Source organism: Tachypleus tridentatus, chromosome 6, assembly GCF_004210375.1.
Source record: "Tachypleus tridentatus isolate NWPU-2018 chromosome 6, ASM421037v1, whole genome shotgun sequence".
NCBI lineage: Eukaryota > Metazoa > Arthropoda > Merostomata > Xiphosura > Limulidae > Tachypleus > Tachypleus tridentatus.
Window position 1 is genome coordinate 153692675 of NC_134830.1, and position 26432 is coordinate 153719106.

General features: G+C 37.8%; 1 protein-coding gene across 1 annotated transcript in view; it reads left to right on the top strand.

Annotated features, from left to right (window-relative positions):
- The first annotated feature begins 4856 nt into the window (after positions 1–4856).
- The window catches only part of LOC143254145 (uncharacterized), a 46357-nt gene continuing 24781 nt past the window's right edge, over positions 4857–26432 (top strand). Inside the window, exon 1 of the mRNA XM_076508937.1 lies at positions 4857–5276. Coding sequence (XP_076365052.1) covers positions 5155–5276 — 122 coding nt within the window. The 5' untranslated portion in view covers positions 4857–5154. The remainder of the gene's footprint in view (positions 5277–26432) is intronic.

The following is a 26432-nucleotide window of genomic DNA, read 5'->3' on the forward strand; positions in this document are numbered from 1 at the left end:
AGTTAGGTAACCCTGCTGTCATGCTGAATACAGGATTTTGATTCTTTAGTTATGTAACCCTGATCTCATCCTGAATACAGGATCTTGATTCTTTAGTTATGTAACCCTGCTGTCATCTTGTATACATGATCTTGATTCTTCAGTTTGATAACTCTGCTGTCAACCTGAATACAGGATCTTGATTCTTCAGTTTGGTAACCCTGCTGTCATCTTGTATACAGGATCTTGATTCTTTAGTTTGGTAACCCTGCTGTCATCCTGAATACAGGATCTTGATTCTTTAGTTTGGTAACCCTGCTGTCATCCTGAATACAGGATCTTGATTTTTTAGTTAGGTAACCCTGCTGTCATCCTGAATACAGGATTTTGATTCTTTAGTTATGTAACCCTGCTGTCATCTTGAATACAGGATCTTGATTTTTTAGTTTCATAACCCTGCTGTCATCTTGTATACAGGATCTTGATTCTTTAGTTATGTAAGCCTGCTGTCATCCTGAATACAGGATCTTGATTCTTTAGTTTGGTAACCCTGCTGTCATCCTGAATACAGGATCTTGATTCTTTAGTTATGTAACCCTACTGTCATCTTGTATACATGATCTTGATTCTTCAGTTTGATAACCCTGCTGTCAACCTGAATACAGGATCTTGATTCTTCAGTTTGGTAACCCTGCTGTCATCTTGTATACAGGATCTTGATTCTTTAGTTATGTAAGCCTGCTGTCATCCTGAATACAGGATCTTGATTCTCTAGTTTGGTAACCCTGCTGTCATCTTGTATACAGGATCTTGATTCTTTAGTTATGTAACCCTGCTGTCATCTTGTATACAGGATCTTGATTCTTTAGTTATGTAACCCTGCTGTCATCTTGAATACAGGCTCCCGGTTCTCCAGTTTGTTTTCCGATTGTTTATTAAACTGTAAGTGTGCTGTTTTTTGTGTGTGTTTTTTTTTGTAATTAAGCGCGAAGCTACACAATGGGCTATCTGGATTTGACAACCGTTGTGGGCAGAGCACATACCGTTGTATGTCACTGGGGATCACTGGTTTGTTACACCTGCTGTCAATGACAACAGGATACGTGAAACAAATATATTATTAGATTAACGTTCACTCACGACAGATATATGATTTCATCTGTATCCCTTTCTACAAACATGGGATTCTCCCATCGTATCGACAAATTTTTTCATTTTTCTGATCAGCTGTTTAAGTAATATGCATAAGATTTATTTTAAAAAACGAAAGGACAAAGAACAGTGATCTCACAGCACAAAGAAAGCAGTAACTCGTATCACCAGTCCTTGTATCATAACCAGTAATACAGACCCTTTCGTGTGAAAAGCCATTTCAATAAACTCGCCACATGTTCGGTAGATTTAAATCAAATTATGATCATTTCCATTTTCGTTTTTTTTTTTTGGCGCTCCGAGTCACGGATTCATTTTCACGTGATCCATACGTGCGATTGTATTGGAACGCCTGCCGCGTCCACAGGCATGAAAACGTCGAGAAAAACTCACCGAGGCTGTTAAAAACTCTTACCGTATCTCAGAAAGCCCGGCGGGAATCGTAAACAAATTACTGTAATCTGGAGTTTGGAGTCGGAGGTCGCAAATCTGATTAGAGCGTAAATTTTGGTTTATTGTCACATTTTTCTCGCTCAAGTAAAGTCTGCGAAGTTTTTTGCCGGGCAGCTGATTACCGCTTTTAAGTTGTATATGCTAATTTGTACTTGTCAGGAAGCCTGTTTCAAGGTTGAGAAAACGACAGAATTGTGAATTTCGAAGTGAATTACTTTCGATTCCTGTTCTTCTCTTTCCTTTAGCCACTCATGTGTTACAACGATCCTCCAGATAACATTGTCGTTAACAAGAAAGTAATAACTGATGATAAGTGTCGGTGGCGTTGCGTTCTGTCTTTCTGTAGGCCCGACACGGCCAGGTGGTTAAGGCGTTGGATTCGTAATCCGAGGGTCACGGGTTCGAATCTCCCTCACACCAAACATGCTCGCCCTTTCAACCGTTGGTGCGTTATAATGTTACGGTCAATTCCACTATTCGTTGGTAAATTAGTAGTCCAAGATTTGGCGGTGAGTGGTGATGACTAGCTGCCTTCCCTCTAGCCTTACACTGCTAAATTTAAATTAGGGACGGATAGCGCAGATAGCCCTCGTGTAGCTTTGCGTGAAATTCAAACCAAACCAAACCTAAACTTTATAGTGAAGAACAAATCCGAAAATTAAAAAATTGATCTTTGTCCAAATACGTAGTGTTCTTTTATATTTTTTTACACTAGTAAATTCTTCATTCTCTCTGTCTCTCTCTTTCTTTTTTTTTTCGAGGGTGTGTGTGCACGTGCTCACTTTCAAAACGGTTTATTTTTGTCTCACATCATCATCTTCACAATTATATTTTGTTCCTTCATATTATTTATGTAATGTTCTGGTTTACTTTTTTATTCTCATATCTGATGGCGTCTCTTTCTCTAAATTCGTTTTTCTTTGATTAAAAAAATAACAACAACAAACAAACTAGAGGTTGTTTGTTAAATAACTGGCTTTATGAATAACGTGACCTCTCCTGTGCATACAGTAAGAATCCTCACCATGTTAGCCCTTCTGCACTGACAGTAACACAGCATCGATTGTCAATATCGTCGTCCACACGCAGGTCAAGTGGACCGGGGTCATTACGGTAACAGTAAGTGTGTCTTTGAACGTTACATTATAAATTTTTGTTGCATTCAAACAAAATTCCAATCGACGTATTTTGCATTAGAATTATACACAACTGTAGCACTATATGCAAGAACATTGTACAGCTGTTGTGGTTAATTTATATCCTATGGTTATAGAAGTATGCGTTCATATAGCCTAACTTGTATGGCTCTATATTTGTAACAGAGTTGTATCGGCTAACGAAGGTTGTGATGTCATAGTTACAATACGGTGATACCGGATAACATAGTTCGTAGTGTTATAGTTACAATATAGTGGTACCGGATAACTTAGGCTGTAGTGTCATAGTTGCAATATGGTGGTACCGGATAACTTAGGTTGTAGTTAGTGTTATAGTTGCAATATGGTGATACCGGATAACTTAGGTTGTAGTTAGTGTTATAGTTGCAATATGGTGATACCGGATAATTTAGGTTGTAGTGTTATATTAACAGTAAACTGATATAGGATAATGTAGATTGTAATGTTGTAAATAAAATAGAGTAATACCGGATAGCTGAGACTGTAGTGTTGTTATTACAATAGAGTTGTGCTGTGTAATATGACGTAGTGCCGTGTAATTACATCAGAGAAGTATTGAATGAAATACCCTAAGTGTTATGGCTACAATATTATATAATTTAACATACTGAGGTATAGGTAGAGCAGAAGCCCTGTGGTTATAATAGAATGATACTGGATATCTCTGGTTGAAGGGATATAGCTAGAAAAGATACATTCTAGATAACTTGTTATAGCTGTAAATGGTATTGGATAATTTGTTCAACAAGCGTTATATCTTTAAAAGTATTTGATTTTTGTTTGTTTTATTGGTGTTTCTGCTGTATCCACAGCAAGGTATCGAATCCCGGATTTCAGCCTTGTGCGTGCTTACATTACCGCTGAAGATATATTTTATTATTGTTACTTTCAGTTAACAGTGTTAATTGTAAGGTTTGGAATATTTCGTCTTATTATGTTTAATTACATTTTTTGGGCCCGGCATGGCCAAGTGTATTAAGGCGTTCGACTCGTAATCCGAGGGTCGCGGGTTCGAATCCCGGTCGCACCAAACATGCTCGCCCTTTCAGCCGTGGGGGCGTTATAATGTGACGATCAATCCCACTATTCGTTGGTAAAAGAGTACCCCTACAGCTGGCGGTGGGTGGTGATGACTAGCTGCCTTCCCTCTAGTCTTACACTGCTAAATTAGGGACGGCTAGCGTAGATAGCCCTCGAGTAGCTTTGCGCGAAATTTAAAACAAACAAACAATACATTTTTTGTTATACTTTTATTTAAAAAAAAACAGTGTTGCAGTGATAGCTTAATGTATGTATTTAGGACTAAATTAAATATCCTAAGTTGGAGAAAGCTCGTGAGATATTACTGGATTTATGGACGAAAATATAGTTAGCAGCGAGGGTGCCTAACCAGTGATGCACTGCATTATAACATTTATAAAATAAGAATGCAACCAAAGGATAGTTAACTAGCCGTACTAATTATCAGGTTGATTTTAGTTTCGCTGTAAGTAGATATCTTATTGACTTGTAGATGTATAACATTCCAACAGAGAGGTAGTGGATAACATATCTCTCGTGCTATGGTTTTAACGGAGTCGTGTCAGATAACACGTTGTTATACTTGGTTCTTTACTTTCACTGTAGTCCTTACAATTAACTTGTAGCTACAGCAGATTGGTACTATGTAACATGTTGTAAAACGTTCTTCATTACTGAATTTGTCCAGCTGTATGGGTAAGAGTAGCTATTGAGACGGCGCATACAAGTGAATTATTGGCCTTTCTCTTCTCTTAAGTTCTAAATTAGGGATGGTTGTATTTAGACCATTGCTTTCTGACCTATCATCTTGACAGTCTATCCTATGTGTCGCTTAAAGCGCCAATTAGGTTAACAGTATATTAAAATAAAAGATAGAATTTTCGGAGATGTAGGGTTTCTCTTGATTCTTTCTAAAGGGGAGATTTTCATATTATTTATAATAAAAATAAATAGAATTTCTTCATAACAAAGAAAACGGTTGTTGGTTGAGGGACCTTCACAAAAATGCCTAGTCTTCAATGCAGATTTTGAACAGCGACACATAATAACGTTATATAAAGTTTTAGCTTGGTTCCTGACGTCGCCTAAAGGGGGCGGTATCGGACTCGAAGATCGTCGACGGAGTTATTAGCAATCATCCAAGTCTACCAACTTTCCGTTATAACAAGGAACTCTACTTTAAAGAGATTAGATAAGACACCTAAATAATAGGGTCGAAAGGGTCTCGACGCGTCACCAGTTCATTTGCTTCCACACCCAAGTCCAGCACTGACGTGCTTGTAGATAGGAAGTGATTACAGGGTTCCAATTAGAGACTTGTTCAAGGTTCTCTCGCGGTGTGGATCGATCATTATCTATACTTCCTATAATTATGCGAGGAGCTCTAGAGAAGGCAGCGAGAGGAGAAAATAAGCTATCATGTGAAAATCGACTGTGGACAAAACTGGTGGAAGACAGATTTCTTTATACAGCCTGCGTCAAGTACCAGCCAATGTGAGTAAAAAAATAAATAAATAAGTGTTTTTGTCTATTTGTTTTGTTTGTTTTTTGAATTTCGCACAAAGCGACTCGAGGGCTATCTGTGCTAGCCGTCCCTAATTTAGTAGTGTAAGACTAGAGGGAAGGCAGCTAGTCATCACCACCCACCGCCAACTCTTGGGCTACTCTTTTACCAACGAATAGTGGGATTGACCGTTACATTATAACGCCCCCACGGCTGAAAGGGCGAGCATGTTTGGCGCGACGGGGATACGAGCCCGTGACCCTCAGATTACGAGTCGTATACCTTAACACGCTTGGCCATGCCGGGCCCTTGTCTATTTGACTTTTGCGCGAAGCTACGTGAATTTTTTGCCGACAGTAACTAGCCGTCCCTAATTTTGAAGTGACAGACTAGGAAACTAGCTAGTCGACACCATCCATCTATAACTGTTGAGCCACATTCCTTCGAATGGGATAGTCTGACACATTATAACGCTTCCCAACGGGTGAAAGGGGTAGCGTGTTTTGTGATAGGATTCGAACCCACAAATCACGAATCGAATGCCATAACCGCTGGACCATGCCAGGCCTTGTAAAATGTTAACAAAGAGTGTTTCACTGAAATGCTCTACAGTCTTACGTTGACAGGTGGCGCTCAACTAAATTAAACTAGTAAGCTATTTTTCATGGCAAACAACATTATAGCTTTCAATACAAAGTATAAGATTGTTATTGTAAAACTAGTTTTTGTGTTATAACGCTAGGGCGCGCTGATAAATTCGATTTAATTATTAATAATTCATTGTGAAAAAAAATGCTAATAATTTTGCAACTAGCAGGTGTGTACAGAAATACCTTTTTCAAGTCAGTATCGCAATAGAAGAAGAGATGGTGATATAGTGCAATGCTATATGATGGACTGTCTGTGCTCTGTTTGTCACGGGAATTGAACTCCGAATTTCAGCGTTAGAAGTTCTTAAATAGAAGGAATGGAGAGCACGACCTTAATAAAACACACAAAAAACATTTAGGTAGGTAACCCATTAAAGAGGAATTATATTTTTGTTAGATATCACAGACACGGGTAAAATAGTACCACAGATTATACGTGTGGTTAAGATACTTGGAGAGGACAACTTTCACCAGATATTACATGTGTGGTTGAGATACTTAGAGGACAACACTCACCAGATACTGACGCGTGTTTAAGATACTTGGAGAGGACAACTTTCACCAGATATTACATGTGTGGTTGAGATGCTTAGAGGACAACATTCACCAGATACTGACGCGTGTTTAAGATACTTAGAGGACAACATTCACCATATATTAACGTGTGGTTAAGATACTCAAAGAAAGCAATGTTTACCAAACAAGGTGTTAGATACAGTATGTATCAAAAATTTCATTACTAAATACCACTTTATCCTTATTAACGATGAATAGGACCCGTATCTCCACTTGTGTTTGGATTTCAAATTTTATATATAATTACGTGTTTTTTATTTACAAAACTTACTTTATTTCAAACCCTGATTCTTATTTACAGCTTATAGTATCAAATCGGACAGGAAATTAGGTTTAGAAAGACGAGTGCTGTATATGACTAAATGTAACACGTAACATCAAAATTTCAGTTATGCGTGAAACTATCTTTACGCTGGTCATGCGTGTATGAATATGGACACGACGCTTAACTTTACCAGTTGAAATAATTGAGAAGACGGTGGCTGCTAAATAACAACGTGCCTACACAAACACATACATGTGCTGTTTCTTTTTTTTTTTCAAGACATATCTTAATAACTAGTGGTTTTCCACGTGCGTGCGTACGAGTCACGCGAACTAACTTGGTTGCGTGCTCGCCATCTGCTTCACTTAAACTCGCGTCCTCCAACTTCTATTGACCTCGATACGATAAAAGCTATTGTATAAAACAGTTGTCGAAGTTGAGTCACGAATCAAAACCGCAAACCATTGCGTAATGCAACTTGAAAATATATGCATAAATATTACGTACGCACACTTAAATACCACCCCTTACTTGTTACTCTCAACAATGCATTGTTACTGCGCGCGCGCACACACACACACTCATATATACCTACGTATATCTAGGCGGCCTCAATCTAACTGCAGGTGTTGTGTGGGCATTACGTATTAATAGCAATACAGCGTGATTGTTATTCGAGCTTATGAGGAAAGATTGAACCATAATTTGGATTAATCATGTCTACAGAGTGAATTAAGAATTACATAATGGTAATAAATTGCATCCCCCCCTAAGGAATAGTTACCTAATGTTGTTGTTGTTTTTTTCCCATAGTTCCTTAATTTTGTTTCTTACGTTATGATATAGTTGACAGGTGGTAATTCGTGGCTCGGTCCATTATATACTGGCGTGTCTAGTTGTATATTATTAACAAGGATTTATAAACAATCCTAGTGACCATATCTTTAGTGAACAAAACAAAATCCAGTTTCTGTGAATGTTTTTGCACGAAAAACCTTTCACGGGGAGTTGGACAAACAAACTATATATAGCGCTAGGCTTAGCCGCACATAAATGTAAAGGACGTAAGTAGAAAAGTAACCAAAACAAATCAACCAACTCTCTATTGTCAGTTTCACACAATCGCTTCAACTTTCGCTCTCTGTCAGCCGTCAATCATTATTTTATTGAGTTTTTACAATGTCTCTTTATAGTTATCCCGAATTCGCTGCTCGCCATACAAATCCCTATCAAATTAATAGAATCTAAATGCACTCGAAGATGTTTCCCCCCCCTTACCCTCGACGGGGTTTTACACTTTAGAGCCAAAGAACGAGGGACTTTCTGAAGAGCCTAGTTGTTTGAAAAATACTTAAGCTAAAAATAAATATCTCAGACATTTTCGAACACGCTACTCAGGCACATCCTGAAGAAGTGCCAGTCGACTGCTGGCGAGATTCTCTGCTATCAAATCGCAGGTGAAAGTTCTATTTGCACGAGGTGTTTTCTTCAAACAAATAATAAGCACCTATCCGTGAGGCACAGAAAAACGATTTGCTTGTAGCAACAAACCGTGTCGAAACAAAACTCCGTCGATACTCACTGAAGTTCGTGCAGGTATTATACACGTATGTTTGTGTCATTAAAACTGAGAAGATATTTATTAGTTTATTAATTATATGCACTCGAGCCTTACATTTGCATGGAATAAATTAGCTACAGGGTGATCCAAAATATGGTACCAACACGAATAGCTTATTCGAGAGATAACAACGTTAACATTTAATATCGTGGTTAGCCTTACAGTGGAAATATATGTATGTAATAAACATTGCAACGATTCAGCCCACAGGGTTTTAATTACACAACTAAAACACATTTATGTTATAAAGTTGATCAGGGCATGCTAGCTAATCATTCAACAGGATAAACAAATGGTAATAAACAGCTATACTTGAAGGTCATTAGGTGCAAACTATACGAAATGTTTACGTAAAAGTCTGTTTTGAATTTTATCCAAATAGATGATAGTTCTGTGCAGATTTCACATTTTTTTTTTACGTTTTACATCGGATTAACCATCATAGAAGTGACGTCATGACGATGGTTGTAAACAGAAATAATGAATGACAGGAAAAATACACAACAAGAACTGAGGTATAGAAAATGAATAGGAGGACGAGTTCAGACGCGAGATTTTTAGGCTTAGGAGTCTGTCGGAGCATTTTCAAGATACGATCAAATTCGGCGTGGGGGTTTAGTGATTAAGGGGCGGTCGACTCGCGGGTTGCGAGTTCGAATCCCATCATCGAACGCGCTCGTCCTTTCAGTCGTTAAGGCTATATAATGTGACGCTCAATCACACTTTTCGTTTGTAAAACAGTAGTTTAAGAGTTGACGGTGAATAGTGTTGACTAGCTGTCTTACCTCTAGTCTTTCACTACGAGATTAGGGTCGGCTGGCGTAGATAGCCCTGCTTTCGCGGAATTCAAAACAAACCCAAACCAAACTTGGAGATAATCGGCGCAGATAGCCTTTGGGTAGTTTTACGCAAAATTCCACACACACACAAAGCGAGCAAATTCAGAATCTAGTGATGGAAATGTATAAAGTACTAATTATGTTGAGCCTTATTAACGGTGGCCCTGAATATGATACCGTTCTTACCGGTTTATAACTCCGGATTAGGTTGGCACTATTCTACAAATGCTTGGATGTTCGTGACTTCCGCGGGCGGTCATTTTGAACCGGAAAACAAGTCAATTTATTTTGACAGGAAATGACAAAACTGTTATTGTATACAATTTATATTAGGGCTCAGCAATGATGACTGGGAAAGATCCCTTAAAGTGAGCTTATTTAGGATCAAAATTCTGAAAGAAAAGGCCATAATTATTAAAGCAAACTGAAATGTACCACACAGTTAAAACTTAAGTACCATTTGAAACTGGTTAAAAATCAACTTTTCGAGGTTAATGCACCAATACGAACACCGCAAACTAAAACGAGGGTTGTTGTTTGTTTTTTTAAGTTGCCATACCGATACGAGACTTTTAAAACTGGATATATCGAGAATTCATTGGGTAGCAACGTAAAAATGACGCAGAGTTGTCGTGTAGGTTCACGAGTGAATGGTTCTAGAATAAACTTTACTCACATTTAAGTCAAAACAACGTTTATTATATCACTGTTTGCATAAAACTTTTACAGGAGCTGAAAACAGGAGAATTTGAGCTTATGTTACCTTGACTGTGAAGTAGCGCACGTTTCTTCTTCGGATATGTTTGTATATACATATCAGTGACACATTCACGAAATAACTCTACATACATTAAACAAGAGTTTAGTATTCACCGATTACACTATACGGTCCAACTCTGCCACTTGTAATGCTGTGTTTAATCCACTGTCATATATAGAAAGAAACGGCATATAACTCGAACTGTGCTGGAAGTCTATTACTATACTAATACAATGCTTCACCAAGGTCCCACAGTGGCACAGCGATATGTATACGGACTTACAAAAAATAGAAACCAGGTTTCGATACACGTAGTGGAAGAGCACAGGTAGCTTTGTGCTTAACTACAAATTAGTCTTAGCTTCACAGAATTAACTAAACATCTTTAATTTGTTTCAACAACTTATATTATTTAATTTTTAAAAAAAAGGTTATGTGTATTTGTTTGTCTATAACCCTCTCCTACAGTTTAGAAAAAGCAGGACCAAACTTAGTAGGGGGATTGTGGTTGTCCAGGGGGTTTTTATTTATATGGTGTAATTACCGTACAATGAGGGACTGAAATGCTCCTGAATTGTTATTTAGACCCTGACGGGGTCTAAAAGTATGTTTGCTGTAGCTTTACTAAACTCTAATAATGAATATTTTGAGTTATTAGCCCCCCATTAGGATCCCAGGGGCGCCATTTCCAAACCCTGACTCGTAAACTAACGGGCGCCATGGGCGGGTGACCTGTTTTTTTTTCTTTTTCGAGTACAGACCAACCTTGAAGATAGACGTAAATGGTAATTTGAGATAATGGAGAAGCTTGATCGATAAATTGGGGTCTCTCTGAATCATAAGGGGTATGGGACCTTGCAGGAGCGCTGGTATTTTATTCTACAATTGTTGACTTAACATCTCACTCCCCAGCACAACTGCTTTATTGGCAAAGTTACAAGTTTGTGTTGTTGTTGTTGTTGCTAGGTTTCTTCGAGCGTCAAATTTTTAGAAACAAGAAACTTGTGACGTCATCAAGAACAGCTAGTCAACAGCATCAGTCAAATCCAGGGCTACCTTAATCGAATAGTGAGAGTTGATTGTCACTCTTATAACGCACCCATGGCCTCAAAGTACAAAACGCAATTCTGTGATAACGGGACACGGATCATGGATCCCCTGGAATTACAATTCGACATGCTAACCACTAGGTCACGCCCAGCCCAGTAGTATCTTTATATACCTATATAGAAGTCAGTCCCAAAACACAAGGTACTTAGATATATGCCTACTGACTTTCACCAGTGATGACATTACGAAGTCAGTGCATTCACTTTATACAAGGAATAAATTTATTAGAGACATTTATCCCACAGTACATTAATTTGTAGAAAATCATCCATACTGTTTATTAGTATGTATATATATTTCTTTATTTGTCAGTTTGTAATTTAGGACAATAATAAGTTTGGTAAATTGATTAGATGTTTTTTGGCTTACCATCTAATAACGACTGAACAACAAACCCAATTCGCTGCTTAGGTGTATGGAAGAAAGGAGAATGCCCAATGGTCAGTGATTTATGAACACTGCAGGTGGCGCTTCAATAAAAAGGTATTTTATGGTTCAGGAGTTTGGGAACTTTATCTTTAGAAAACCCACTGTGTGATTGGTCAATATACGTTTTTCCCACTACACTGCCCCTAACACAAACTCGTCCATTGTCCACTAGCTTTTTATCAGAAATGACCAGCTGCATGATCGAAAAATAGGGTAGTCCAGTCTTAGTGTGCTTTCAAACGTAAAAAAATGTTCCGTCCGCTCGTAACAAAAACATAACTTGGCTAAAGGCAGGCTAGTGAGCTGAAGTGGACAATGGCTAACGAACAAAAAAGGCTAAGAGTTTTATCCCACAGTTAGCTACTGTTACGTAGGTCACTTTTAACGAAACATTTTTTCTGCTTCGGCTGAGAGGGTCCGAAAGCTATTTTTCAATTGAACGTCAGTTTTAGGGCATGGAGAAGGGGGGAATATGTAGGCACATACGATTATATAGTTTGTGTTTCAGGCCTAGCGATATTCCATAGACGCCTCTCGCTGAAGAAGAAAAGGCAAGAAAGGTGTCGTCCCCTTTTTTCTTTTTCCAAAAAAAAATCTTTTCTTTCTTCCTTTGGACCAAAACTAATAGAATTGTCCGTTCCTTAAGAACTTTTTTTTTTCCTGGACTACAGCAAAGACGTTGGCCAAATCGAACCATTAATATTTATAGCTTCCGTTTTACATTGTCTCACAGTTTCACGTAACCTTTGCCAGAGGAATATTTGCTGACCTGGAAAAACTCGCACATAAGTCGTCCAGTAACAAATTGTGATGTTTCCATAAATGAAACGTTACCATATGATTTGTGGTAGCTGCTATGACCGCTGTACGTGTATTACAGCCAGTTCTCCAGTCACTGTTATTGTTACATTTTATCTGTTTGTTTCTAGTTAAGCACAGTGAGCTAGCTGTTTGTGCTATGCCCACCACGGGTATCGAAAACCAATTTCTAGTGAGATACGTCACGTCCGCAGTCTTGCTACTGTTGTTATTTAATATATATACTCATAATCCAATCTACCTCATCATCAGCGTTTTTAATTTGGCCACGAAAATAAACTTCTATACACAGCAGTAACACTAGGGGCACATGCGCCAGGGCAAATAGTCTTAGGGCTAAAGCGTTTAGGTGAAGACACACCTGATGTCGTTAGCAACTCCTTTCCCGACCCCCACACCCATTGTTCCACCCGAACTCTCTCTCTCTCATCACTTTCACCATAACACGTGAAACCAAAAGCACCTTTCGAAAAGGAGGTTTTTTTTCATGAGACTGACAAAGAACGTCTGCGCGTCCTATTCATTTCACCGGCTTGTTCAATGAAATCAAAGGGTTAAAGCGAGTTTCTTAGGAACATATACAAGGGCAGCTTCCAAAGATTTAAAGTCCAGGATTGTGTGTCGGTACAAGTGGTGACAACGTCGAACGGATCGTCTCATCCTCCGAACAATCTCATAACCCTTCTATCTTTAGACCGATTTGTCTTAGGAGCTTTGTACAAGTTTGAGCCGTTAGACCAAAGAGAAATGTTTACCTATAGCGACATAAACTTTGGTAAATAACGTTGTTACCAGTCGGTTTTTACTAAAATATTAAACAATTATTTGAAATAAAATGTTCTTCCTCTGGGTTCAGTTTGGGTAATAACGAATCAGTAATCCCGGAGACAGACATCTTACCATGGGCGTTACATATACGTGTGTTGAGATGTTACGTCTAGTGAGTTCTTCTATATAAATGCGAAAGTTGGAGGGTTGTTAAATCTATGCAAAGCAGATAATAACAGAAGAAAACTGTAAAACAGCCTTTTGTTTTGGGAGTCATCTGTTCAGCATTGCTATTTTATCTTCTGAGCCATATAAATCTAAATCAGTTACTTCTATCATATAAACGTGAATCGGTTATCTCTTCTATATAAACCTCAGTTGGTTACTTGGGATAAAGAGGTTGTCATACGAGGTCATGTTAAGAGTTAGAGAGGATCTGATTGAAGTATCATCAGCTCTTTTTTACATCAACATTTTTCACACTTAACAGCAAGAATTATCGAACTAGGGAACACAAATACATAGTTAGATAAGGTAGAAGCCATCTTCATCTGAGATAGTTTTATTTTCTAAGTAGGGCGGTTGGTGTATGGAATGGGTTTCCTTCAGATGTTGTGGAGGCAGTTAAGTGTGAGTGAGCTGAAAAGAAAGTTTGATAACCATATATATGAATGATAAGGGTTGGCTTTAAACTTTTATTTATTTAATAGGTTTAGTTTCACTTAGAGGACGGGGCAGCCGAGATGGACCAATAGGTCCCTTGTTGTCCCTAAAAATTATGTTAATTATCAAGTTTGTAGTAGATAATGAGACCTAGATTTATAACAATCTGTAACATGTTAAAACACCGGTATATTGTCATACTGTCAACTCTAACAATCTGTAACATGTTAAAACGCCGGTATATTGTCATGCTGTCAACTCTAACAATCTGTAACATGTTAAAACACCGGTATATTGTCATACTGTCAACTCTAACAATCTGTAACATGTTAAAACGCCGGTATATTGTCATGCTGACAACTCTAACAATCTGTAACATGTTAAAACACCGGTATATTGTCATACTGTCAACTCTAACAATCTGTAACATGTTAAAACACCGGTATATTGTCATACTGTCAACTCTAACAATCTGTAACATGTTAAAACGCCGGTATATTGTCATGCTGTCAACTCTAACAATCTGTAACATGTTAAAACGCCGGTATATTGTCATGCTGTCAACTCTAACAATCTGTAACATGTTAAAACGCCGGTATATTGTCATGCTGACAACTCTAACAATCTGTAACATGTTAAAACACCGGTATATTGTCATACTGTCAACTCTAACAATCTGTAACATGTTAAAACACCGGTATATTGTCATACTGTCAACTCTAACAATCTGTAACATGTTAAAACGCCGGTATATTGTCATGCTGTCAACTCTAACAATCTGTAACATGTTAAAACGCCGGTATATTGTCATGCTGTCAACTCTAACAATCTGTAACATGTTAAAACGCCGGTATATTGTCATGCTGACAACTCTAACAATCTGTAACATGTTAAAACGCCGGTATATTGTCATGCTGTCAACTCTAACAATCTGTAACATGTTAAAACGCCGGTATATTGTCATACTGTCAACTCTAACAATCTGTAACATGTTAAAACACCGGTATATTGTCATACTGTCAACTCTAACAATCTGTAACATGTTAAAACGCCGGTATATTGTCATACTGTCAACTCTAACAATCTGTAACATGTTAAAACGCCGGTATATTGTCATACTGTCAACTCTAACAATCTGTAACATGTTAAAACGCCGGTATATTGTCATACTGTCAACTCTAACAATCTGTAACATGTTAAAACGCCGGTATATTGTCATACTGTCAACTCTAACAATCTGTAACATGTTAAAACGCCGGTATATTGTCATACTGTCAACTCTAACAATCTGTAACATGTTAAAACGCCGGTATATTGTCATACTGTCAACTCTAACAATCTGTAACATGTTAAAACAACGGTATATTGTCATACTGTCAACTTTAACAATCTGTAACATGTTAAAACGCCGGTATATTGTCATACTGTCAACTCTAACAATCTGTAACATGTTAAAACGCCGGTATATTGTCATACTGTCAACTCTAACAATCTGTAACATGTTAAAACGCCGGTATATTGTCATACTGTCAACTCTAACAATCTGTAACATGTTAAAACACCGGTATATTGTCATACTGTCAACTCTAACAATCTGTAACATGTTAAAACACCGGTATATTGTCATACTGTCAACTCTAACAATCTGTAACATGTTAAAACACCGGTATATTGTCATACTGTCAACTCTAACAATCTGTAACATGTTAAAACACCGGTATATTGTCATACTGTCAACTCTAACAATCTGTAACATGTTAAAACACCGGTATATTGTCATACTGTCAACTCTAACAATCTGTAATATGTTAAAACACCGGTATATTGTCATACTGTCAACTCTAACAATCTGTAACATGTTAAAACACCGGTATATTGTCATACTGTCAACTCTAACAATCTGTAACATGTTAAAACGCCGGTATATTGTCATGCTGTCAACTCTAACAATCTGTAACATGTTAAAACGCCGGTATATTGTCATGCTGTCAACTCTAACAATCTGTAACATGTTAAAACGCCGGTATATTGTCATGCTGACAACTCTAACAATCTGTAACATGTTAAAACGCCGGTATATTGTCATACTGTCAGTTTTAACTGTATGTGATCTAGAGATCTGTGCTTCAATAAGTTTTCACACCTTGTCTAACAGTATAATTTGTTTTTATATTTAGAAAACAACCACGTTGACCTGCCTACCGTGTCCATCTCAGGTAACTGAACCAATGTTCTCTCTCAGCTGCGCAGCTGCACAACAAACAATCAAGTACCGCGCAATTCATTACTAATGGTGAGGAGTCTCAAACGTTCATGGCCTTAATGACCCTACAGTCGATAGGCCTAAAGCCCAACTAACCGACTGGCAAAGTGGTCTAACGATCCCTTGATTTTAGCGATGTAAACTTTTAAACTTACTGCTGTCCCACAAGGGGCTGATAATGAAATACGCCGAGGAAGCGTATTAATAACAGTTCGTAGCGCCCACTAGAATCGAGAGTTTGAAATCACAACTTACTTATTTTCAAATATCTTTATGACCATTGGATAAATAATCGACAAATAAAGAAAGTGATCATTGGAACCACCTATGAAATTATTTGCATTCGAGACGAACCAGTGGTTTGTTTAGAATTTTAGCACAATTATAAGCAAAGGCTTAGGTATGCATAGGAGTTCTTAATTTGTAAATGACGGGCTGGAAGGAAGGCAGTTAGTCGGCACCACGCGCCACCAACTGGTTGATCACTCTTGTCTCGCCATCACTGTCAAGCTCAGGGCCCCAAAGTGCAGAGTGCGTTTTTTTTCTCTGCCGAAACTGGATACAAACCAAGAATCCTCATATTCATAGTCCTGGTATGCTAACCACTAAGCCACACCCAGTTCTAACCTACTAATACATTGAGGTAAATCATAGAGTTTTGAGTATCTAATAATATTGCTTAGTGTACTGAATATATACATGTTAACGTTTTTCAAGGTGATGCTTATTATGATAAAAAGTCCTCCTGGCGGAACAACGGTTAGATTACGGTCTTAAAACAGCTAAGATCCGTACTTCATTTCCTCGCGGTGATAACAGCCAGCGGATAACACAATGTGGCTTTACTCTAAAACAAACACGATAAAAAGATATATATATTTAACCGTATGATTATTGGAAGTTATTACATGTTGCGACTGTCCAAAGTTTATTTTCAAATTTTTGCTCACTGAATACGTGTTTTCTTATCTAAAAAATTGGTTTTAAAATATCTCCAAAGATAGTTGTCAGGAAAAAAAAATCCATTACTATGGCATACGTAAGTGTTAGCATTCAAATAAAAACTTACCACGAGAGACTGTCGCTAGATCATGAAAAACAAACAGAAAACTGTGAGTCAGTTGTCTACGTAAGCAGAGAGATTACTGGAACATTCTCATTGGCCGTTACAAGTTGCTAAGTTTAATTAATCTTCTTGTATCATTGTTTTTAAACGTCGTGGCAATATTAGCGCCACCTAGTTAAAAGTACATTTGTCATGAACTATGCACAAAGCTACACAATGGGCTCTCTGTGCTTTGTCCACCACAGGTATCGAAACTTCGTTTCTAGCGTTGTAAGTCCGCAGACTTATTCTCGAGCGTAACTGTAGCTTCTCTTCATCCGATGGTTGGTTCGAATGGTTACATTTATAACATAACTACACTAGTTGTCATGGTAAAGAGAAACAATAACAGTAAAGTGGTATCAGTTGTTAGTATATGAGATAATCAAACAATAGTCGCACGTGCTAAGAATCATACTAGTAAAAGACAAAGTTGATTTAGTCTAAGCAGAACCAGTTAATCAGTAAAAGCAAGGTCAGTTGAATCTAAATACAACTCAACAAACATTAAAAATAAAAGCTGGTTGAGTCTACATACAACTCAATAACCAATAGGAAGAAGCGTTGCTTGAGTCTAAGTACAACTCAATAACCAATAGGAAGTAGCGTTGCTTGAGTCTAAATATAACTCAATAAACAGTAGACAAATAGTTAGGCGAGTCAAAGTACAACTTAATAAACAGTAAAAATAAAGGCTGATTGGGTATAACGATTCTAAGGAATAAAATCTAAGGCTTGTTGAATCTATATCAACTTCGTAAATAGTTTGATTTGTTTTGAAGTTTGCGCAAAGCTGCACGAGGTCTATCTGCGCTAGCTGTCCCTAACTTAGCAATGTAAGACTAGAGGGAAGGCAACTAACTAGTCATCACCATCCGCCGCCAAGTCTTGGGCGACTCTTTGGCCAACGAATAATGGGATTGATCGTAACATTATAACACCCCCACACCTGAAAGGGCGAGCGTGTTTGATGCGACGGGTATTCGAACCCGCGACCCTCGGATTATGAATCGAGTGTTTTAACCACCTGGCTTTATAAAGTTAATGCGACGGCTGGGAATCGTAAATAGATAAAGAAAGAAAAAAAATATTCCCGTTTAGAAACAATGTCTTCAGGTTTTCTTATCTGATCGATACTTGACGTTAACTCTTTGTTCAGTCTCAATTAATAGAACGGCGTACGTAAAAACTTCAGGCTTGTTGTCGACACAAAAGTTCCTGTAAAATGTGTCAATATTAATCCAAAAATGTTCATAATATTATAAACACATTCATTTTAGCATTAAAAACAATCTAGGAACAAATGAATCCTGTAAATCTATGTCGTGAACTTGTTTAGTTAGATTAAAACCGTTGTTTAGATAGTAGTACTTCGAAGAAGTATTTGAATTTATAGTGTATAGGCATATTATAGTTTGTAACTTTATGTATAGACGGCGCTGTCATTCTAGATGTATACATGTTATCGTATTGTTTAATATATTTCCAGAAGACATAACGTTCGAATGAATTATCTACATTAATACAAAAAATGTGGAAATTATCGGAACATTTTCTTATCATTAATGTAATGGTTAATTTTTAGATTTTCAAGAAAAAATTGGAACGTCTACTAAATTTATATGTTTAAATTAACATTTTGTATAGCCGTACTACTCATGCGCAATAAAATCTAGCGGAAATATCCAAGAACAAGGAGTAAGTTAAGTTACACTCTTGTAAAGTGACAGAAAACACTTTGGCTTAGGTAGTACGTAAAAAGAAAATATTAAAAAATGCGTATTTCTAAGATTGGTTAACGATTATTAATGCTTGAACTTATTAATAGATAAATATAAGATATACATATCTTTATTAACAACTAACAAATAAACGTTACTGTTTTCAATTTCAAATTTTTTCGTGAATTGGACGCTTTTCGTTTTCCTTGTTAACTTAGCCCTAAATCGGATAGCATTTAGCTTACGCATTTACGGAACTACAACAAAGAAATGAGTTTTCTCTGTTTGTGAAACACTTCTTGTTCAAGTTTCCTTTCATTGTTTGTCATGTCAAAAACTATAGGTAATACAACCAAAAACCAAACATCTATTAAAATGCACAGACTTTAAAAATATAACAACTACCGCTTTTGTTCTTTATTAACATTAGAATGGCTGTTATTTTTAATGTAGTACTTTTATTTCGTTATTGCTGAACAAAGATTTACGCAATGGGCTAAGTGTGTTTTGCCCACCACGGGTATAGAACTCCGATTTTAAACGTCGAATGATTTTAGGCTTGTGGCTGACGTAGTGGGTGTGTAGATTGCTATAAGCATCTATCTGAGTTCAACTTGTTTATTCCACGTGTATCGTTGTAATGATATAAGAATTTTAACTGAACAGTTAAACCATGTATACGTTACTTTCCACACTCTGAGCCTCGAATAATATATAACTAAAGGTGTTGTTGAACATTGTTACTGTTGTAAGCAAATAATATATAACTAGAGGTATTATTGAACACTGCTGCTGTAAACAAATAATGTATACTTTTTTATCCATCACGAACAAGTCACGACTGCGGTTCCTTTTTAAAAATATGGCATTCACGTGTTTTAATCTTCAAGATAACTGAGCTTAAACCCAGAATAAATCAAAGAAGTTCGATTTCCTCCTATTATTACTGATCGTGACGAATTAATGCTTTAGGTATGGAAGATTTTAGGTCTTGCTTATCAATAGACTTCTTGTTCGGCGTAAGTTGCCGGTCACTCTCCCTGACCAGGGCTCATAAAAGACGGTCATGATCGAATCTGTACACTACAACTCCTAAAGACTGACCTTCCTCCATAAATCTCGACTGTCTCACAAAGAATCTGGCCCATTGTGCACAGCCCGGGTTTCGCTGACAGAAGAACCGACACCAAAGCAGAGATCCAAGCTTTCCTTTTCGGCATCGGAGGACAAGCTCGCACGTGCAAAAATCGTCCAGGAGCAATAAATATTGAGCACGCGTCAAGCTTGCCCGAGATCTCTGCAATGCTGTCGGTGGTTAAGGCTTTTCGATGGGCCTTAGATTATGAATCATCAGGTATAAAATCCGATACACAACCGTTCTATTTACACTTGATAAATCACGTCTCGTACCGTCAGGTCTGGCCTCCCGAGATTGCTCCAAAAACTTAAGTGTTTTTGAATATCGACTACGAAAGTGACTATGAGACATTGGAGATGAAAAGAAAAATAGAAATCGATCAATTCTCAGCTACACGTAGTACACTGTTATAATTTAGAATCCTAGTGTTTATCAAAATATGATAACGCTCTTTGGTTATTTCTCCGATAGGGTGGCCGATGACCAGTTGGAGGGGTCAACTGTTTTAACCACTCGCGCAAATATTTAATAGTATGCTGTCTGTTAGTCAGTCAGTCAGTAGACACTCACATAAGAGACGCTTAACACTGTAATTTGCACTGTCCTGACGTCAGTAAAACGTGCGCATGCCATGAATCACGAGAAGGATTATGCACTCCGAAGGCTTCAACACAGCATGACGTATGAACTACAAAAATAAGAAATAAAAGTATTTGTTTCTTTTAATTTTGGTTTTAATTACTCTTGAAGTAGGACACTTTCTAGTTCGATATATTTTCTTTTTCTCTATAAATAACATGCTAATTCAACTTATACACAGAAACATAGACTGTATGTCCAGTGTTGGTTACTGTATTCTGTAAAGTAGGGTTCAGTGTTGGCCACTGTATTGTGTAGAGTAGGGTTCAGTGTTGGTTACTGTATCTTGTAGAGTAGGATTCAGTGTTGGTTACTGTATCTTGTAAAGTAGGTTTCAGTGTTGGTTACTCTATCTTGTAAAGTAGGGTTCAGTGTTGGTTACTGTATTGTGTAAAGTAGGGTTCAGTGTTGGTTACTGTATTGTGTAATGTAGGGTTCAGTGTTGGTTACTGTATTGTGTAAAGTAGGGTTCAGTGTTAGTTACTGTATTGTGTAAAGTAGGGTTCAGTGTTGGTTACTGTATTGTGTAAAGTAGGGTTCAGTGTTGGTTACTGTATTGTGTAAAGTAGGTTTCAGTGTTGGTTACTGTATTGTGTAAAGTAGGTTTCAGTGTTGGTTACTGTATTGTGTAAAGTAGGGTTCAATATTGGTTACTATACTGTGTAAAGTAGGGTTCAGTGTTGGTTACTGTATTGTGTAAAGTAGGGTTCAATGTTAGTTACTGTATTGTGTAAAGTAGGGTTCAGTGTTGGTTACTGTATTGTGTAAAGTAGGGTTCAGTGTTGGTTCACTGTATTGTGTAGAGTAGGGTTCAGTGTTGGTTACTGTATTGTGTAAAGTAGGTTTCAGTGTTGGTTACTGTATTGTGTAAAGTAGGGTTCAATGTTGGTTACTATACTGTGTAAAGTAGGGTTCAGTGTTGGTTACTGTATTGTGTAAAGTAGGGTTCAGTGTTGGTTACTGTATTGTGTAAAGTAGGGTTCAATGTTGGTTACTATACTGTGTAAAGTAGGGTTCAGTGTTGGTTACTGTATCAGTGTTGGTTACTGTATTGTGCAAAAGGGTTCAGTGTTGGTTACTGTATTGTGTAAAGTAGGGTTCAGTGTTGGTTACTGTATTGTGTAAAAGTCCAGTGTTTTCAGTGTTGGTTACTGTATTGTGTAAAAAGTAGGGTCCAGTAGGGTTCAGTGTTGGTTACTGTATTGTGTAAAGTAGGTTTCAGTGTTGGTTACTGTATCTTGTAAAGTAGGGTTCAGGGTTGGTTACTGTATTGTGTAAAGTAGGGTTCAGTGTTGGCTACTGTATTGTGTAAAGTAGGGTTCAGTGTTGGTTACTGTATTGTGTAAAGTAGGGTTCAGTGTTGGTTACTGTATTGTGTAAAGTAGGGTTCAGTGTTGGTTACTGTATTGTAAAGTAGGGTTCAGTGTTGGTTACCGTAAGTAAAGGGTTCAGTGTTGGTTACTGTATTGTGTAAAGTAGGGTTCAGTGTTGGTTACTGTATTGTGTAAAGTAGGGTTCAGTGTTGGTTACTGTATTGTGTAGGGTCCAGTGTTGGTTACCTGTATTGTAAAGCAGGGTCCAGTGTTGGTTACTGTATTGTAAAGTAGGTTTCAGTGTTGGTTTACTGTATTGTGTAAAGCAGGGTCCAGTTGGTTCGTAATCCAGTGTTGGTTGGTGTAAAGCAGGGTCCAGTGTTGGTTACTATACTGTGTAAAAGTAGGGTTCCAGTGTTGGTTACTGTATTGTGTAAAGTAGGGTTCAAACGTATTGTGTAAAGCAGGGTGTTGGTTACTGTATTGCAAAGCAGGGTCCAGTGTTTACTGTATTGTGTAAAGTAGGGTTCAGTGTTGGTTACTGTATTGTGTAAAGTAGGGTTCAGTGTTGGTTACTGTATTGTGTAGAGTAGGGTTCAGTGTTGGTTACTGTATTGTGTAAAGTAGGGTTCAGTGTTGGTTACTGTATCTTGTAAAGTAGGGTTCAGTGTTGGTTACTGTATTGTGTAAAGTAGGGTTCAGTGTTGGTTACTGTATTGTGTAAAGTAGGGTTCAGTGTTGGTTACAATGCTGTGTAAAGTAGGGTTCAGTGTTGGTTACTGTATCTTGTAAAGTAGGTTTCAGTGTTGGTTACTGTATTGTGTAAAGTAGGGTTCAGTGTTGGTTACTATGCTGTGTAAAGTAGGGTTCAGTGTTGGTTACTGTATTGTGTAAAGTAGGGTTCAGTGTTGGTAATATAAGTTGTTGATTAAATTCGACCAATACGAATTATTTCTACCTTGACTTCAATGGCGTTTGTTTTTTCTTTATATAAAAGTCTCTAACGTAAGCGCAAGAAACCCATCTCGTGGCACTCCATTCTCCTGTTGTTTTTTTTACTGACTCTTAAATATCAAGTATCACAGAATACAAATTACATTTCCGATTTTACAGTTTTGTTTTCACTTGAAATATGTTCGATGTTGTTTTGCTCGTGCAAAAACAGAATTGGGTGTTTCAAAAATATTTAATATTTATTTAAAACAGTAATATGTTTGAATGTTTTTGTCGTACTTTTTAAATTATCAAATTAGAAAACGTTGGGAAAAGTTGTCTTAAGTTAACAATAGTTAACAAGAATTAATCGATCTTATTTGAAACTCGATTCACTCTTATTGAACAATAGTAATAATTCTCTTTTGAAGTAAAAAACAACGAGAAACTCTGATTGGTTAGATGAATCATGACAGGGTTACTTCATTTATTTTTTTCAGGGTTGAAAAGTATATTAACAAACGCATTCGTCTGGCTTATTAGTATGTTGAACTGGAAAGTTTTGTCTGGCTTATTAGTATGATGAACTAGAAAGTTTTGTCTGGCTTATTAGTATGTTGAACTGGAAAGTTTTGTCTGGCTTATTAGTATGATGAACTAGAAAGTTTTGTCTGGCTTATTAGTATGATGAACTAGAAAGTTTTGTCTGGCTTATTAGTATGTTGAACTGGAAAGTTTTGTCTGGCTTATTAGTATGTTGAACTGGAAAGTTTTGTCTGGCTTATTAGTATGTTGAACTGGAAAGTTTTGTCTGGCTTATTAGTATGTTGAACTGGAAAGTTCTGGATATTCCTGCCGTATTTGGTGTCCTCAAACTTTTGACTTATTATCACACATTTTAACTCAAACACATATTAATATATTTTTAGTTTGAAGCAAAAGGGAATGGGTTCAAGAACAAGTTACTTGTGGACGTGAACTAATTAGTTAACGATGTTAAAGATCTGGTTGTCGTGTTTGTTTTGGAGTTTCGCTGCTCGAGGGCTATCACCGCCATCCATCCGAAATTTAGAAATGATAGACAAGTATTATTAGAAAGTGACTGTTCAACATCTTGGGCTACTTTTTTTGTTTATAACGTCCCCGTGTAATCACTTAGGTTTGTTTTGAATTTCGCACAAAGCTGCACGAGGGCTATCTGTGCTAGCCGTCCCTCATCTAGCAGTGTAAGACTAGAGGGAAGGCAGCTAGTCATCACCACCTACCGCCAACTCTTGAGCTACTCTTTTACCAACGAATAGTGGGATTGACCATCACATTATAACCCCTCACGGCTGAAAGGGCGAGCATGTTTGGTGCGACCGCGATTCGAACCAGCGACCCTCGGATTACGAGTCGAACGTCTTAACACGCTTGGCCATGTCGGGCCCCGTGTAATCACCAAAGTAAGTGTGGCTTAATATATCTGTTGACTTCTCTGGCGAGGCCCGGCATGGCCAGGTGGCTAGGGCGCTCATCTCTCACTCTGAGGATCGCTGGTTCGAATCCCCGTCACACTAAGCATGCTCCCCGTTTTAGCCGTGGGGGCGTTATAAAGTGACGCTCAATTCCACTATTCGTTGGTAAAAAGAGTAGTCTAAGAGTTGGTGGTGGGTGGTGATGACTAGCTGCTTTCCCTTCAGTCTTGCACTGCTAAATTAGGGATGGCTAGCGCAGATAGCCCTCGTGCAGCTTTGCGCGAAATTCAAAATACAAACAAACAAAACTTCTCTGTCGTAGGTGATCGAATCGTGGAATGCATTCTGCCGTCTGTAATAAAAAGGAGGCCTAGTTACTGGATTCTGGAAAACATAACGAACATACGCATGTATAATTCACATATATATATGAAAAACAAAAAAAACACCACCAGGTGCTCGTTTCTAACTCCCTGAAAAATGAAGGAAGAACACAATGATAAGTTCCTTCCCATAATGTGTCAAATTTACGTGAGTTAGCTGAGCAATTTTACTTGGACAAGTGTAAACATACTGTAAAAAAGTGTTCATGTACTTACCTGACTGGCTTCTTCAGACCTTGTAATAAATACTGTTCAAAGTTTCTTTTTCTTGCCACATTACATATTCAATTGCTGTTCAGAGATCAGCAAACCATGAAGCTAAAAGCAACTTAATAGACAGACATCTCCAGGTGTCCTAAAGAAGAAATAATGTATCGTACAGGATTTAATATTTACTTTTATCTCTAAATTACGTACTAGAACGACTAAATCATTGCAGTATTATAGGGGGAGAAAGAAGTGCCTAAATTTTTTACATGGGACAAAACAAATTTATGTTTCCTAAAGAAAAGAAAATAGAAAAGCGACATCTCTTGAGAAGATAAATACAGCCTAATATATCACTTTATTAAACTCTAAAATTTTTGTTCGTTTCATCATGTGGGACCAATAATTTGTTTTTGAATTTCGCGTAAAGCTACATGAGGGCTATCTGCGCTATCCGTCCCTAATTTAGCAGTGTAACGCTAGAGGGAGGCAGCTAGCCACCACCACCCACCGTAAACTCTTGGGCTACTCTTCTACCAATGAAGAGTGGGATTGACTGTCACATTATAACGCTGATAGGGCAAGCATGTTTGGTGTAACGGGGATTCGGACCCGCGACCCTCAAATTACGAGTCAAGTGCCTTAACCGTCTGGCCATGCCGGCCTGACCAATACTTTCACAGCACAGTTTAACACTCAGTTTTGTAGTCTGGCTACATGCGTCCGAATTCGATCACGTTGTTTATTGTTAACAGCACAGCTGAAAAATGGATTGTCTGTACTGTGCATATAGCAGAAATTGAACCCAGAATGTTAAAGCAACAAATTTTTAACCTTACCGTGACCCCCACACCACCGGAAAATTCGATCAAACGATCAAATTTTAAAAATTTAGATCAGTTCACACAGATAATGCACGTGGATTCAGTTAACACTTTGTTAAAATGTGACCTTTTATTCACTCATCCCTGTGAATCAGGTTTCCGTTTCTTTTTTCTTTAGCCTCTCAAAAGCCGCTATTTGGACGAAATTAATTTAGTGTTATGACACTTTAATTAATTATTTTAATTATTATTTTTGTTTGTTTTTGAATTTCGCGCAAAGCTACTCGAGGTCTATCTGCGCTAGCCGTCCCTAATTTAGCAGTGTAAGACTAGAGAGAAGGCAGCTAGTCATCACCACCCACCGCTAACTTTTGGGCTACTCTTTTTACCAACGAATAGTGGGATTGACCGTACCTTATAACGTCCCTATGGCTGAAAGGGCGAGCATGTTTAGTGCGACGGGGATTCGAACCCGCGACACTCGGATTACGAGCTGAATGCTTTAACCCACCTGACAATGCCAGGCTTTATCTTTAACTACGGCCCAGATAAGGGATTATGGGGTAGCGTGTTATGCTTTGGATCTGAACTTCCACTTTTCGCGTTCGGTTACCGCAAAACGAATGATGCCAAACTTTGGAACCATAAGTCAAAGTAGTGCAC